The following is a 15846-nucleotide window of genomic DNA, read 5'->3' as shown; positions in this document are numbered from 1 at the left end:
TGAGTCTGGATGTTGTAAACATCTACGATATAGGAGGTGACATTATTTTCAAAATCGTACCGATGACTACATGAGCTAATAGAATATATATATCAATGAACGTTTTTGTCCACAGAAGTGATTCTGATTCCGATCTGTCAAAGGTAAGCATCTTAACGTCAGACAAATTGCCGTCCATTTCTTTGATATGTCAGCGAATGGCGAATAAATAAAAACCAGATCCATGCTTTTATCTCATTGTACATTCGTGAACGCATTTGCAGATACAGAGAAGAATACAGCCAAAGGAATCGATTCATCCCATTTCATGTCTTTATCAGATTTTCAACGACCCTATTCATGGGACTATACGGGTGTCGGGTCTGTGTATGAAGATAATAGACACCCCACAGTTTCAGAGGTTGAGGTATTTGAAGCAGCTCGGAGGAGGTTACTTTGTATATCCAGGCGCAACACACAACAGATTTGAACACAGCATCGGGTAATGTAAAAAAATAGTGCTCCTTTATTCCCGTGATATGAATTCTTGCTGTACACAGTACAGACATATAAACATTATTTCTGTTTGCTAACACGTCTTCCCTTTTATGTTAATACAGGACTTACCATCTCGCTGGGAAATTTGCTCGGATTCTGAAATGGAAACACCCTGCACATTTTGGAGACGATGAAATCAAGTGTATTGAAATGGCAGGACTTTGCCATGATCTCGGTAAGTAGCAAACTGTAATTGCATGAAAAGCTTGATCATTTCTGAACGACACATACCTTTGCCCAAGAGCGTTCATTTTGCCCTCTGTTGGCGGGTCATGATGGAAGACAAAAGTCAGCGGTTAGCTATTACGCAAGAGCAAATGTCAAAATGCTTCCAAGTCAATCAGAAATCATGAAAATGAAACCAGTCGTAGTAATGATTTCATCTAGGTGACCCCAATGGAAGCAATCTTTTCAATGAGTAATTCACAACCATAAACAAAACATTAACAAATGCAAATGCAATACCAAAGAATTAAATTTAAACCAATTCCCAAAAAGTTATAATGATGCTGAAAAACATAGATTTGATAAAGAGTGAGTGAGTGGGTTAAAATTTATCGTCACAACGGCAATATTTCGGCCATATCCTGACGAGAACAATTAATTGGTATACATAGTAATAAATGGTAAAGTTCATTTGATAAAGATAATTAAATGTTTTTGACAAAATGGGCTGGCTGTTTCACAGTTTGAACATGCCTTTTTTCTTTCTGCCTACTCGCTACCCCAACCCAACCCACCCCCACACACACCCTCCTCTCTCTTTCTCTCTCTCTGTCTGTCGCTCTCTATCTCTCCCTCTCTCTCTTACCACAACTCCTTACCACGTGGAGAGGCGATGGATTGTACACTCGCAGCACCTACTGCTATGTGTGAACAGAATAGCCAACCAACCTACTCCTTCGCCTGGATGAAGTCGGTTGGTATTAAATGTGAAACTGAGGCTTCCTCTGTGATGCCCAGGACCAGTCACATGCCACTCAGAAACGCCAAAATGTGATTCGTAAAGAAAATATCAACATGAAGTGTCGACTTTGCAATGAATTTGCAGAAACTGTCCAACACCTTACTTTAAACGACACGATGGCATGGCTCGTTTCTTCTTCTACTTTCTACGCCATGCCTTTGGCTTTCTCCACCGGGAGTACATCCCTTCTGACACTCTGGGTAATGCAGAAGGCTGCAGTGTTGGGGAGCCTTCATATTCTCCGGAACTTTCATGGTGGGTTCGACTAGGCACTTCCAGGGAGAAGTCCCATTTGTTACTCTGGGCTGCGTGTAGAGGGGGCAAGGGTCCTCAGCTAATGATGAGCCTTACCATGAGTCTGTGCATGGTGGGCCTAGATAGGGACTTTTTATTCCCTGAACTAAACGTACATCGCCCAGTTAGGAGTGATCCCCTGAAGCTGAGAAACTACTGGGTTACCGACAGACAAGGAGCAAACGGTCTCTAATTCCGCAGCTCAGTCAACCATCCTCACTGGAGATAGGATTTGCCCCAAGGTTAAGCAAAGAACTCGACCATGAGTGGGAGTGTTATGATAAGAAGGTGTACACCGAATATTGTATTGCTGAATACATTTAACAGATACAAGTGAGGTGTACTTTGATATATTTTGAAACAATATTCTTTTGAATGTATAAAGACAGCTACTGCAATTGTTTGCTCTATGACCCCGTAAACGACTATTGCAATGGCCAAAGACAATAAGGTACAATGCGGTTGAGTTAATCATGACGACAAGAAAAGAGGTTGTGGACTACATATGTGCCTTCTTCTTTTAGGACACGGCCCATTCTCACACGTTTCTGACAACATGTTCATACCTCGGGTAAAGCCAGACAGCAAGTGGAAGGTATATACATTATGTTGAGTACATTTATGCTCAAACGCCCTAACCCAGCATTCCTTTGTGGTTCCTCTCTCGTGAGGACAGTGTTTTTTATAGGATTTTCAAGAGGCCATCACCATCACCATTCTGTTGTATGTGATGGGAAGGTCGAGAAATTATTCATTCAATGTAAATGTTTTACAAAGAGTAGTAAAACAAAATGTAACAGACCTAATGTCAATACAATGATGAGAGAGCAATTCGCAAACAATTTATACGTACTTCCTGACCACGTCCCACCCACTAGTCGACTGCACAGTCGTCAGTTGTGTTACAGGTGACAGTTATTGTTGCCGTGTTTAACACATCAAATGGGCGAAACTGACAAAGCTGATTTCGTTTATTTGATTTACAATCAATGATTTCAGCATGAAGATGCGTCAGTGATGATGCTGGAACACCTAATTAAAGAAAATAGCGATGTGAAGAGTGCCTTTGACGAGCTTGACAAAGACTGGAGTTGTCTCGAGCTGGTTAAAGACCTCATATTAGGTGGAAAAGAAACAGTTAAGTAATAAGCCATTGAGAAGTAGGATATAAAAGGATTTAAACTCTGTTATGCTTGTAGGATAAACATCAAAGTACCCATGTGTCTACCAAACACATAAGATGCACATTATTGTTGTATAATATAGAGCAAAAATATACCAGACTGTACTTATTACCATCTCCGTGGTCTGTTTTCGCCGATAGTGGTCTGTGGTCTGATAACATTTAACTTTACCTTAAATATAACGATGGATGGGTGTTTATCCCTTGTGATTATGTTTTACGATGCTGTTTTACAGAACCATGTGACTACTGAAAGTGTGATTGAAATGAGAAGTACCAAACCATACCTTTATGAAGTAAGTATGTATTACTACATCAATGTTCAAACAGAACGAACATATCGTTGCTCGGATGGTTGATTTTAGTTTGTTAATACATTTAGCAAACATTATTAATATTACACGTCCGGGACATTGGCAAACATGCCACATATTGTGCTTGCAAGTGCAATGGATGTTTCAATCTTGGAAATGTGTTTAAACATTAGTGTATCACAAGCACATTTCTCGCCAGATTGTAGCCAACTCCAAAACAGGAATTGACGTGGACAAGTGGGATTACTTCGCGCGTGACTGTCACATGGTGGGCATGAAAAACAACTTCGACCACGACAGGTACATGGAGATGGCTCGTATCAACGACGTCGATGGAAAACCACGGATCTGTACAAGAGACAAAGTAAGTCTCAGTCCTGCATTGCCTACAATTTAATATTTTCGTCTAGGCACATAAGCATATATAAGGTCTAGTAACGGCACTTATGTCATATATATAACTCACCTAGTCCCGGAAAAAATTATTCAGTATGCCATTACACATGTTACTTATAACAGGATAAGGATCGTATCTCCCTCACCTCACATGACCTGGTTGTTCTTTCTCGGACTGATTCCCGGTTATCCACACGCAACTGTATCTATCCGTGACAGAAGCTTATGACATAAAAATCCCATTTATGTCATACCCTAAAGACATAAGTATGCAAATTACATAATCGGAAGTATGAGTTTTTCCCTGGTTCACGTGAGCAGGTGTTTACAAACAACATGTCTTCATCTGATGTTCGAGGCAAAGTTTTAATTGATCAAATGGGAAACAGCCAAACAGATACTGCATGTTGTAGGTTGATGGTACCGAATTTGAATTTGACTTTGATGAAGGCAGATTATCTGAAATTCCCTGTGACCATCTTTTCGTCATCGAAACACCATGGTCGAGCATGGGAAGCATACGACAATCACAAAGCCTAAAGATGCCCGAGGAAGATTAGTCGCTGTTGAGTACGACATGATCAATGGCTTGATCCTGCACAAGGAAACTATGATTTGAAACTGTTTGACAACTTTCTTAAAACCCCAAAATATAATTCGCCAAATGAATGCAATACCCCCAAACGAACTAGACACACTTCTATCCCCGTTTTGCATCAGTGTTTGCAAAACACATATAAAAAAATGAGCCAATTGTAATGTATGAACAACAATGAGAAATCACTAAAACGAAAGTGGAACGGCTATCCCATCACGTCATCCTCGCGGGGTGGTTGGGTAGCCTAATGGTTTATGCGTCCCCGGGTTTGATTCCCCACATGGGTACAATGTGTGAAGTGCAACTCTGGTGTCCCCCGCCGTGATATTGTAAAAGTGGCATAAAGCAATTCGCTCGCTCACTCAACTCACTCATTCACTCTCACTCACTCACTCCTCACTCACTCACTCACTCCTCTCACTCACTCACTCACTCACTCACTCACTCCTCACTCACTCCTCACTCACTCACTCACTCACTCACACTCACTCACTCACTCACTCACCACACTCACTCACTCACTCACTCACTCACTCCTCACTGTTCACTCACTCACTCACTGAAATTAAAGGTTCACGATCACGGAGGAAAGGAGGAGAATTGAACTGAACATGGAGGGCGTGACACCCAAGTAGAGATCGAGTCCCTGCAGCAGTGCGGACCCTCTGGACATAATATTCCAAAGAGCATAATAAAGTCGAGAGCACAATCCATTTTATAAACTGTCCGCGAGACAAGAGAACAATAGGTCTGGTGAGACTCCTCGTCAAGGCCGAAAATGTTGTCTAAAGTTGCTGATCCTTCTCTGTGCCCTCTGCAGGTGTATAAGTTGTATGTATTCACGTCTCCACTCGACATCTGTTGAGATGGCGGCCCCCTTTAATTACACAGGCACACACAGTCAAGGCATGCCTAAACCTGCGATCAGTTGTTTGTTTGATATAGTATTGTGAAAAACACACTTTCTTCTCTTATGAAAAACATCTGCGATGCCGCCAGTCTTCAAACATCGAAACCACTCACAAATCACTCGGCGCGAAGACGTTAAATGACAATAATCCTCCGCCAAATTAAATAATGCTGAGAACTGGGGAAAAACGACCCATTCCGTGAACAATTTCTGCAATAGAAAACCTACCAGCACAAACAAATATAGAGCATAATTTCAAGAAACTTAATCCCCCCACAGTGACACCTATTGATGAAAATCCCGTCATGCCGAGCGGACACTCGCGTAATGCCCAAATCGCCAGTAGACAACACAATCAGCGTCTCAAATGTCACTGTCTCTGGTGATGTCAAAACTGTGTTTGCTGGCACCATTATTGGTGGAAAGATAATGATTAATCTCGTTAAACCTACACGCTCGGTTCCAGTCAAAATACGTAGTCATCGAAAGTGAAAGTGACACCGAATAATACATACTCTGGCCTGGCTGTTATGCTCTATTCTTTCAGTGTGACGTATCGGGAAAGCGCTTAATACTCATTAACACTGCAGTCTTTACATATGCTCTTAAAGATGGGACAAACGGATTTTGCTCTCTGATGGCATCTGTGCCAATACCAACTGAGTTTTGGGACAAAGCTTGAAACAGACGCTGCACATAAAAGGTCATCTGAACATGTGACCTGATTCATGTTATGTTTGTGTTGACTGCAGAATGCCAGTAATCTGTACGACATGTTTCGCACCCGGGAAACCCTACACCGAAGAGTCTATCAGCACCCAGTTACCCGTGGAGTGGAACTTATGTACGTACACGCAACACATCCTCACAAACACACACACACACACACACACACACACTATCGAGAACCTTTTTTAGCAACGTTGGTGTATGCATCGAATCCACTCATATCTCATCAGTTCTGATATTACGTCGTTTTGACGCGATAACATGCTTATTTAATTCATTAATCAATCATTTATACATACATATACATTATAATATGCATTGTAGGGATATAGATGTTTGTTGTCAAAATATTTTGAATGCGCTCCATGTCTTTTTTCAGGATTGTTGATGCGCTTGTAAAACTTGACAAAACGGCGCTGATACCAGGGAAAATGCGTATGTGAAGTTTGTTAAATTTGCTCAAATGCAATAATACCAAGAACAGAAATGTGGGAACTGGGCCCGGGTAATGATTATGAGATATGACACTATCAATATTAAAGCACTATTTACCTGCACGTGATTTAGATATATTCATTTTCACCAACATCCAGTGTAAAGCATCCAGCCACATGTGGATGTGAATATACATTTGAATTCACTGTTAGTTGATTACATGTACAACCATCACACCAAACATAGATACCTTTCTACAATCAGAAACGACTAATGAAGTTTGTTATTTTTTGCAGCAGTAAAATAAAAATATCCGAATGTATTGATGACATGGCGGCCTATTCCAAGCTGAATGACAGCATCCTTCAACTGGTGGATCTCCCTGTGACACTCGGGACGAGTTCCCAAGACTCTGGTGAATACCATACATCATTGTGTCCTGACTGGTTGTTCACACATACATTAAAGAAATGTAATATCTAGCCAAATAGTGATAAGACTTAGTTGTTTCAATTTACAAACACAGTTGTGAACAAGGGTTCATTAAGAAGGCACTGGGTTCAGAGACACTGACGTGTGTAAAGCGATTGTCATATTTGAGAATAGCCAAATACACTGAAGAGATATAAACTAGGTTTGACTTAAGGCCACGGAAGTCAGAACAGTACTTTTACAAACGTATACACACGCAAAATCATACCGACCACATGGGCATGACTTGCCTTCGTATTCAGCTTGCAGAAATGTGCTGCTGAATTTAAGCAAGACTGTAAGACAAAGATATCATGCAAACGTAGAAGCTGCAGTAAATATCTATTGGCATTAGTTTCTCAGTACAGTTCATCTTAGCTGACAGACTCCACAAGAGCAATATGCCTGCCAAAAAGTTGTGAAAATTTGTTTATTCTGAACGATAATCCATGTTTCTACTTTTCGATTTATCCGCGTGATCTTTATGAATAATATCAATTACAGACGCAGCACTGAAAGATGCAAGTGACATCGTGAAAAGAATACAGAAAAGAGATTTATACAAGTGTGTTAGCAAACACATTGTGAAGGAGGATTTTAATCGAGTATGTTGATTGTTTCGTAAACCTTTTCGCTTTACACACATTATATAGCTAAATGAATAAGTTGGGATAACAAATGTTACTGGTCAGTATTTCAGTAATGTCATATGGCCAAGTGGACAGACATATTGTACGTTGTAATATTCATCCAACGCCTTCTAAGGATTGTTCTGGATTGTTCTGGATTGTTCACTGAAAGTTGTGAAATGTGAACACCAGAGGCTGGAGCTGATGAACTTTGCTCGACGAAAAGGGAAAGTTGAATGCACCCCTCTTGCCACTTTACGAGAGTGTTTTGTCACTGAGAGTGTTTTGTCACTCAGCATTGAATATTTTTGCTTACTTCATTCTTCGTTCAGTGGACAGGCATTGGCTATTTGATGGTTTCTGAGCAATATCAAATCATCTGTACACCTGACGCTTAGTTGGAACCACTTGGCCAAAATACCAAAAATCGAGCAGAAATGGCAATGCATATGCTAAACAAAACAATTTAACAAGTAAATGAGCACAATTCGTACCCATGGGAATGTTTATGTCTTAGTAGGCTAGATGATTTTCCCTAAACAATTACGTTGATGCTATGATTGGAGAAGTCCAGCATTCACATATGTGTTATAATTGGGAAAACAAACTCTCAGTAAAGTACTAATGTCTCAATAAAGTCCAAATTCTATTACTTTGGAGCTTATAGTACAGTCAAGGAATCAAATACACACGTTTAGTGCGGGGCAACTAAGGCTCCATCGAAGTTTGAAGTCTGGTATCGCACATGGTGTACTCAGCCTGGTTTCCGGGGTATGCTGCGCTTTCGCTTCACTGACTCCGGCAAGGACTGCACAATGGTGGTCACCACTACAGGGTGACATATATATGACATCTATTCACTGAAGTAAAACTCAGGAACGGGCGGTTAGAATTTATTTATTGCCTTTTCATTGATTCTATTGCAAAGTATATGTCACCAGAATGACGCTCATCAATCCTTTTAAAGAAAGAAACTAGTATTTTTAAGCTGTTTCGAAACACGGAACTTCGTCACGAAATTATAAACACAATAAATGGAACTGAACGACCTTATTAATTGAATATCGTTCTCATCTCTAATTTAGCAAATTTGATACCGCAAATGTCAATGATGTGGACCCGGTTTCTCCCGTTGTATGCTGGCGATTAACGCCGACTATAGTTACTAGAACATAGTACTTTTGATCCGTAAGAGTGATATTGAGTAGTGTTTTCTGTCACGGCATCTGATAGTGTTTTCATAAAATGCCGTTTATATTGTGTGATAGAAATAACCGTAATTAGAAATCATAATATCTGAAACTGAAAAGTTATTAATTCAATCGTGTATTTTTATCATATGTATGCTTTTGTAAAAATGTCATGTCTCGATGGGATAAGAACATGAATCCCTTAGCTATGAAATTCTCTATACATACATGCACGCACGCACGCACGCACGCACGCACGCACGCACGCACGCACGCACGCACGCACTCACTCACTCACGCACGTACTCACAGTGTTTGTTACCAGACGTCCTGTAAGAGCGCATTGATGATGCTGGGCACAAGAACACCCAGAAGAAAGTATGTTTTCTTTAAACACACACACTCCTAAGGGCTCAAGTTTAAGTTTGTTTGTTTAAGAAATGCTTAGTAGAAAACAAAACAAATATTAAAATTTGATAATATGCCTATTATTCTATTGTCATACACATAATAACTGTAGCTAATGTGTTAGCTTGGGAAGCTTACCACAATTATTTTACCATGATCTAAATGATCAATTTAGCAAATGTATATGTAAGTCTATAGTATTCAGGACAAATTGAATTTGTAAATTCTACATAACATGTTTATTATAATCTTTAAAAAATAATAAGGATATGAACCTCGTTCATGTTCCGTTGTTCATGCTAATGGCAATGTAATCATTCTGTGAAGAAACTTATACTCATGTTTACAAATGATGAATGTAAAAGTAACTAAAAGTAATAAATGTGTATTTTCACAGATGGATTATAAATGGCTTCTCATATTAACAAATATCCAAAGACCAAATTTTAGAAGCAATGACAAACCCTCTCATTGACACTATTCATATGGAGCCAATCATTTGACCTTGTTACTTTATTGGCGTTCGAACAATATTTAATGCTAAGCCCACCATAAAAAACGCACACCTTCCATGTCTCGAACCTGAATAAATATTTTTCTCTCTCTCTAAAATTAACGATGAGCGTTATTTTGATGGCATATACATACCTTGCTAAAAAATCGATAAACAGTGACAAAAAAACTCTTTCCAAATCCATCTCGATTGTATAATTCTGACTAAATCATGAGTATGTATCTATAAAGAAACATTCTAACCACCCATTCTTGACTTTTTCTACAGTAAATATATAACTTGTCGCTCAGTAGTGGAGACCGAATTGTGCAGTATTGTAGCTGTCCGTGTCTAGGCTAATCATGTACTTAGTGCAACCATCTGATTCTTTGTTTCACTGTTATAGTACTCTATTATATTTTCAGAAAATGATTCCACAAATTAAACAAGAAGTTCTAAAACAGGCTGGGAAAAAGACATTTGATGAACAACAGTTTGAAATCATTGTATGTAAACCTTACTTTGTTAGAAACAGTCGTTGTTTCTAGGTGACGGTTGACTGTTTATATATCTTCGTCAATATCTTCGCAAAAATATTGATATATCAAAAGTTTGGATTTCTCTGTGGAAGTCTTTCCCATCGTAAATCCAACAAAATGTAAATTTAAATCAAGGCTACACTGGATACGTCGAGAAACATATGCATCACACATTATATTTATTCTTGTTTACAAATTAATATATTTTGTAGGTGGTGTCTTTTGATTATGGACGCGGAAACGCTGACCCAGTGGCAAATGTTCCTTTTTATAGGAAATCCGACGTTCAGAAGTCTATCTATCTGACGGAAGAAGAGGTACGCTGTTTCTTTGCTATTGTTGTCGCAGAAGTATATGATTATATGTTGCTATTACCTGCAGGTTAGTAAAGTGAATGAAAACCGACGAAACCGTTGTCATGTTTTTAAGCCTTTATGCTAAATGCATAGGCCATTGCACGTTTTCGACAGTATCATATGTGTTTATCAATCAAACTTTGGCAGTGTGATGACACCAGATGAATTCGAAAAACTGTCTGCATCCAGCTGTCTTTAAAATATCCTTCACAAGTCTTCCATAAATAGATCTCAAAATATATGAAGTCATTGATGTCATCAATAATAAACTTCCCGATCTGCAGGTGAGTGTGTGAGTAAGTCACATCGTCACATCGGCAATATTTCAGCTATATCGTGACGATTTGTATACATAGTAATTAATGGTAAATTATAAAAACCTGTCAACGAAGGACAGTAAAACAGCTAGATTATCACAGAGAGGAACTTAAAACTAGTAATTAGGTCTCAAACAGTTTAACTATAGGCGACAATACAATATAAAAACAGGCTATAGATTGTCAACAACTGAAGGTAGATCACCATACTAGGGACCATGGGACTAGGGACTTACAGTACATTTGCTTCCTGCATGGACGATCTGCATGTGAATATTTGACTATCTGATTTCTAGAAACCACAGATGCTGCCAAAAACATTTCGAGAATGTGCAGTTGCTGCTTATTCCAAACACGGACAGTTCGATGATGATCTCAAAAGCTGCTTTGATCTATGGTTCACCGAGGAATATTCAAAGGTAACGATAGCTAAACACTATGTGTTATTAATCATGCTACATATTAAGAATCAACATGTTTACTGTGAAATATGGCTTTCATAATCAGATTTCTTTGATACAATTTAACATCAAATTGTGTCCTAAGTATGGCAACATTATAAAACGTAACCATGTCACTACTTTATTTTGTTTTATCAGAACCAAAGCAAATATGCCGTTGAGCAAGAACCTTCAAGGAAATAAAGTGAGTTTGGTTTGAAACTGAGGTAAAAGCATGTTGATTTGTAACATTCAACCTACAGATGACCATAAATTGCTTAGTTAAGTCACGAATCAGTGTTATTATGTGTTTACATTTCGTATAAGTGTTCTATTATTGATTGGCGTAATATTGTTTTCCCAACCCTCACGATGAAGGGGTTTGAAGAGAAGCATTCTTTCATTTTCTTACTTTTACGTACCATCAATCATCATATAATTATGCTGTTTGTTTTGTTCTAAGATTATACGTGATGGAGTAACTGTCTACGACTTCACACAGGAGAATGTGACGAGCAGCCTTGACCATATCAGAACAAAATAGTCATGGCGTTCTCTGCAGTTGGGAACATGGTGACATTGATAATCCATGTCAACCGGCCTTGACCATTCAACGTTGGTTGCCTCTTACAGGGCTCCAGTAGCAAAAGCACAAACTTGAATAGTTAAACTGAGAGTAATAGCATAAAGACTTTCTGTGTGAACATCACCTGTGCAAACATGAGAAATGCAAACACGAGAAAGGATGTTGCATATACATGAATCAATACAAACAAATGCAATTTACTTATAGTAATTTGTGTTAGTACTAGTAAATATTGTAGCAGCATTGCACATCAACTGCACATGTGAATATTCTGTTCATAACATCTGTTCTTTTATTGTTTTTTATGGGTTTCACAAGTCTCTTAATGAAGGTGTTTGAAGAGGAGTATTCTCTCATTTTTGTTATTTTTTCTTACCATCAATATCCATATAATTACCTTTTTAAAGATAATTTGTTTTTACTGGAATCAGTCATTTCTAAAGGAAAGATAGGAACAACACACAGAGTAATGCTATGCACTGCATATGGTTGAATTAGTGCAAAATCTAATATAGACAGAGCACAGACGTTTGTTGTGGCTTGGAAAATGCATGCACGTATAAATGCACACGCACATGTTTTAATCAGGTTACTGTTTCATGTTGAATGTTTAATGCAAGAGGACTTGCCTTTCATTTAAACATAAGTAATACTGCAAATATGTTTTCAGACACCAATGACTTTGCATCATAATCCTGCATCGAAAGAGGATTTATTTGATCTTGCAGTCACCAAACATGGAAGAAATGCGTGCCAATCTCAATAGCCTAACATGTAACTTAATCTTCACCGATATGTTCCATGATTATACATGAATTCTGTAATGATGATGTAATATACGACCTTTAGTTTAGTTTTCAGTTTACATGAGTGACGGGTGTGGTTGTGTCGCTTAATAGTGAAAGCCTTTGCCCAGGGTGTTCGAGTTTCCAAGTTGGTGAAACATGTATGAAGACAACATCTGGCGTCCTGTAGTTATATATGACTGAAACATTGTTCAACAAACGCAAATAACGACCGAGCATATATGTGAACACTTCTGGCACTAGTCGTAATGACATGAATATCAGATTAACAGACTAATCTAGATTTGAATTGTTCTTTTAGAACAGTGTAAGTATCATTATGACTTTCAGTTTTATACGAGAGCTGATACACTTGTACAAATCCGAAAACACAATGGTACTGTTACGTTGATCATGGCTGAAGTAGTTGTCCCACTGAAAACAGCATCATTCCGTTAGGATGCAATATCTAGTTTCATTTGCACAGATAGCTCATAACATCTCACCTGTATCAGTCAGAATCCAACCTGTATACCTAATTGGGTTCCGCACAGACATCAAACAAGAAAAGCCTTTTAAAAAGGCACCTGGGTAAATAAATACATTTTGTGAGACGGACGTGAGATTTGGGGAGTAAAGCTGATTCGTGAGTGTCACGATGACCATACCTCCGTCAGTTAGAGATTTGCTTCTGTTAGAGATCGGTACTTGCATCGCAAATACGGTACTCTTATCTCCAGTATTTGACATTTCATATCAAAGGTCTTTGTCATGTGTAGCCATGTCTTAGCTCACATACACTAACGCTATGAAGCACCTTTATAGGCCGCGATGGCCGCACCTCTATGGGCCGCACCTCTATAGGCCGCAATCCTTTGTTTCACTTTCGCGCACCCGTTGCGATTATTGTGCACGAAAAACCTATATGATTGACTTCACTGTACTTATACCTACAAGTGCGCACTGTTTCTCTCGCATGTCAGCGGCGTCATTTTTAATCACGAGACCATTGACGAGCGAGGATTCCCTGTCTGAAATAGTAACATACGTGAGCGTTATATAACTGATGTATGTGGCGGCTATGTATCCAGGAAAACCTAATGGGTGCAACTAAAATGGAATGGATTTTCCGATTCTGCGATGTGTATCATTTTATTAACGTTTTCGATCAGTAAAAGCACTGTTTAAATTAGAGATTTATAGAAAACTAGATTTTTGGCATAAAAGTGGGACAGTTTTTTTCGAATTACCCAAATGGTCACGTGGCTCCTAATTTACTACAGCTATGTTCATTGGTTATTTGGAATGAATTGCCAAAATACAAAGGGACTAAGTATCATTGGCTGGAAGTTATTTTGAATATTCCAAGTGTATATATAGAGAGGAATTTCACCTGAGAGAAAATTAAGCCTGATTATAGGGTTGGGTGCGTTTACGCCTCCAACTAATAACCTTATTTCAATCTGGACATAGCATGCTTCATGTTTTTGCCTCATGTGTTACTCTCTTTGTTGTTATGTTAAACTTTGTTTTTAACGCTGTATAATCCTGTCTTTTCCAATTGTTGATTGATTGATAGCACTTGTATCTAGACGCAATCCTTTAATAAAAGCATTTGAACTCCATAAACTCTTTTGTGATGACACAACTAACAAAAGTCACTGAACTAGAGGTTTCAGTGGAAAACAATTATGAAGGAGACCGGACAGTCTTGTCAAGACGTAGCCTTGAAAATTCTTTATTCAATGTTACACAGACCAAAGGCCCTCAGTACAATATATGTGACACATATTTGTGACGACAGTTACAGTGATAAAATATAAGTCCTTTCTTCTTTACCGTAATACAGATATTCAACGAAACAAATGCTTTGTTTTCTGTAGATAAATACGTATGGACCTTTGGGTGAAATAATATTTCGGAGGAAGGTAGGAATGGCATAGGTCAGTATATGCAGGGCACACTAGCAGGAAATAAAACTTGTCTAGGCCAGCAATTGTCTGGTAGCGTTTTTGCTGTTTTCTATTTCACGCCAGTATGTTCAGCATCTAAACCGTGACATACATGAGCGGAATTTACTCACGGTTACCCCATACCGATATCCTATACACTGTAAGGTTAATATTACATCGGACAGAAGACATTATGGTTACATAAAGTCTGTGCCATAATTAATCACAGAAGGCATTCCAGAGTTGAACGTTGGCTCGATATTAGGTCGTGGATAGAATGAATAAAACAAAACGGAATAAGTCCCACTAAAAACTCCTGCAACATTTTGCACTGGCTCTAGAAACTGCAGTCACATCTGTTCTAACCACATGACAGAATGATCGTCCACTACCATGTGACAGAATGATCGTCCACTAACACATGACAGAATGACGGTTCACTACCAAATGACAGAATGATCGTCCACTACCACATGACAGAATGATCGTCCACTACCACATGACAGAATGACGGTTCACTACCAAATGACAGAATGATCGTCCACTACCACATGACAGAATGATCGTCCACTAACACATGACAGAATGATCGTCCACTACCAAATGACAGAATGATCGTCCACTACCTCATGACAGAATGATCGTCCACTAACACATGACAGAATGATCGTCCAATACCACATGACAGAATGATCGCCAACTACCACATGGCAGAATGATAATCCACTACCACATGACAGAATTATCGTCCACTACCACATGACAGAATGATCGTCCACTACCACACGACAGAATGATCGTCCACTACCACACGACAGAATGATCGTCCACTACCACATGACAGAATGATCGTCAACTACTACATGTGAGAATGATCGCCCACTACCACATGGCAGAATTATCGCCGACTACCACATGACAGAATTATTTCCCGCTACCGCATGACAGAATGATCGTCAACTACCACATAACAGAATGATCGTCAACTACCACATGACAGAATGATCGTCAACTACTACATGTCAGAATGATCGCCGACTACCACATGTCAGAATTATCGCCCACTACCATATGACAGAATTATCGCCCGCTACCACATGACAGAATTATCGTCCACTACACATAACAGAATGATCGTCAACTACCACATGACAGAATGATCGTCCCCACCACATGACATAATGATCGCCCACTACCACATGACATAATGATCGTCCACTACCACACGAAAGAGTGAGTGAGTGAGTGAGTTAATATTTAACGTCACATCGGCAATATTTCAGCCATATCGTGACGAGAACAGTTGACATTTAAATG

At 39.0% G+C, this 15846-nt stretch overlaps 2 protein-coding genes across 8 annotated transcripts in view; both read left to right on the top strand.

Annotated features, from left to right (window-relative positions):
• LOC124253869 (deoxynucleoside triphosphate triphosphohydrolase SAMHD1-like) overlaps positions 1-14202 on the top strand; it is a 44435-nt gene extending 30233 nt beyond the window's left edge. For 2 of the 7 annotated variants that reach the window (XM_046687725.1, XM_046687720.1), the window contains exons 4-19: positions 116-143; positions 321-481; positions 600-712; positions 2323-2393; positions 2798-2935; positions 3218-3277; positions 3495-3659; positions 5952-6043; positions 6308-6363; positions 6660-6778; positions 7339-7439; positions 9980-10060; positions 10306-10410; positions 11063-11185; positions 11366-11411; positions 11670-14202. In XM_046687725.1, the coding sequence (XP_046543681.1) occupies positions 116-143; positions 321-481; positions 600-712; positions 2323-2393; positions 2798-2935; positions 3218-3277; positions 3495-3659; positions 5952-6043; positions 6308-6363; positions 6660-6670 (895 nt within the window). In that variant the 3' untranslated portion in view covers positions 6671-6778; positions 7339-7439; positions 9980-10060; ... (2 more) ...; positions 11366-11411; positions 11670-14202. Of the gene's footprint in view, positions 1-115; positions 144-320; positions 482-599; positions 713-2322; positions 2394-2797; positions 2936-3217; positions 3278-3494; positions 3660-5951; positions 6044-6307; positions 6364-6659; positions 6779-7338; positions 7440-9979; positions 10061-10305; positions 10411-11062; positions 11186-11365; positions 11412-11669 lie in introns of those variants that run through there. The other 5 variants (XM_046687724.1, XM_046687722.1, XM_046687721.1 and 2 more) reach the window with 5 other exon arrangements.
• LOC124253871 (deoxynucleoside triphosphate triphosphohydrolase SAMHD1-like) overlaps positions 1-15846 on the top strand; it is a 271358-nt gene that overhangs the window by 108331 nt on the left and 147181 nt on the right. The window lies entirely within an intron of this gene.

The sequence above is a fragment of the Haliotis rubra genome, unplaced genomic scaffold (genome assembly GCF_003918875.1).
Source record: "Haliotis rubra isolate DU_JTF1 unplaced genomic scaffold, ASM391887v1 Scf557, whole genome shotgun sequence".
Lineage (NCBI taxonomy): Eukaryota > Metazoa > Mollusca > Gastropoda > Lepetellida > Haliotidae > Haliotis > Haliotis rubra.
The sequence above is the reverse complement of the archived record's forward strand: the minus strand, read 5'-3'. Positions and strand labels throughout refer to the sequence as shown.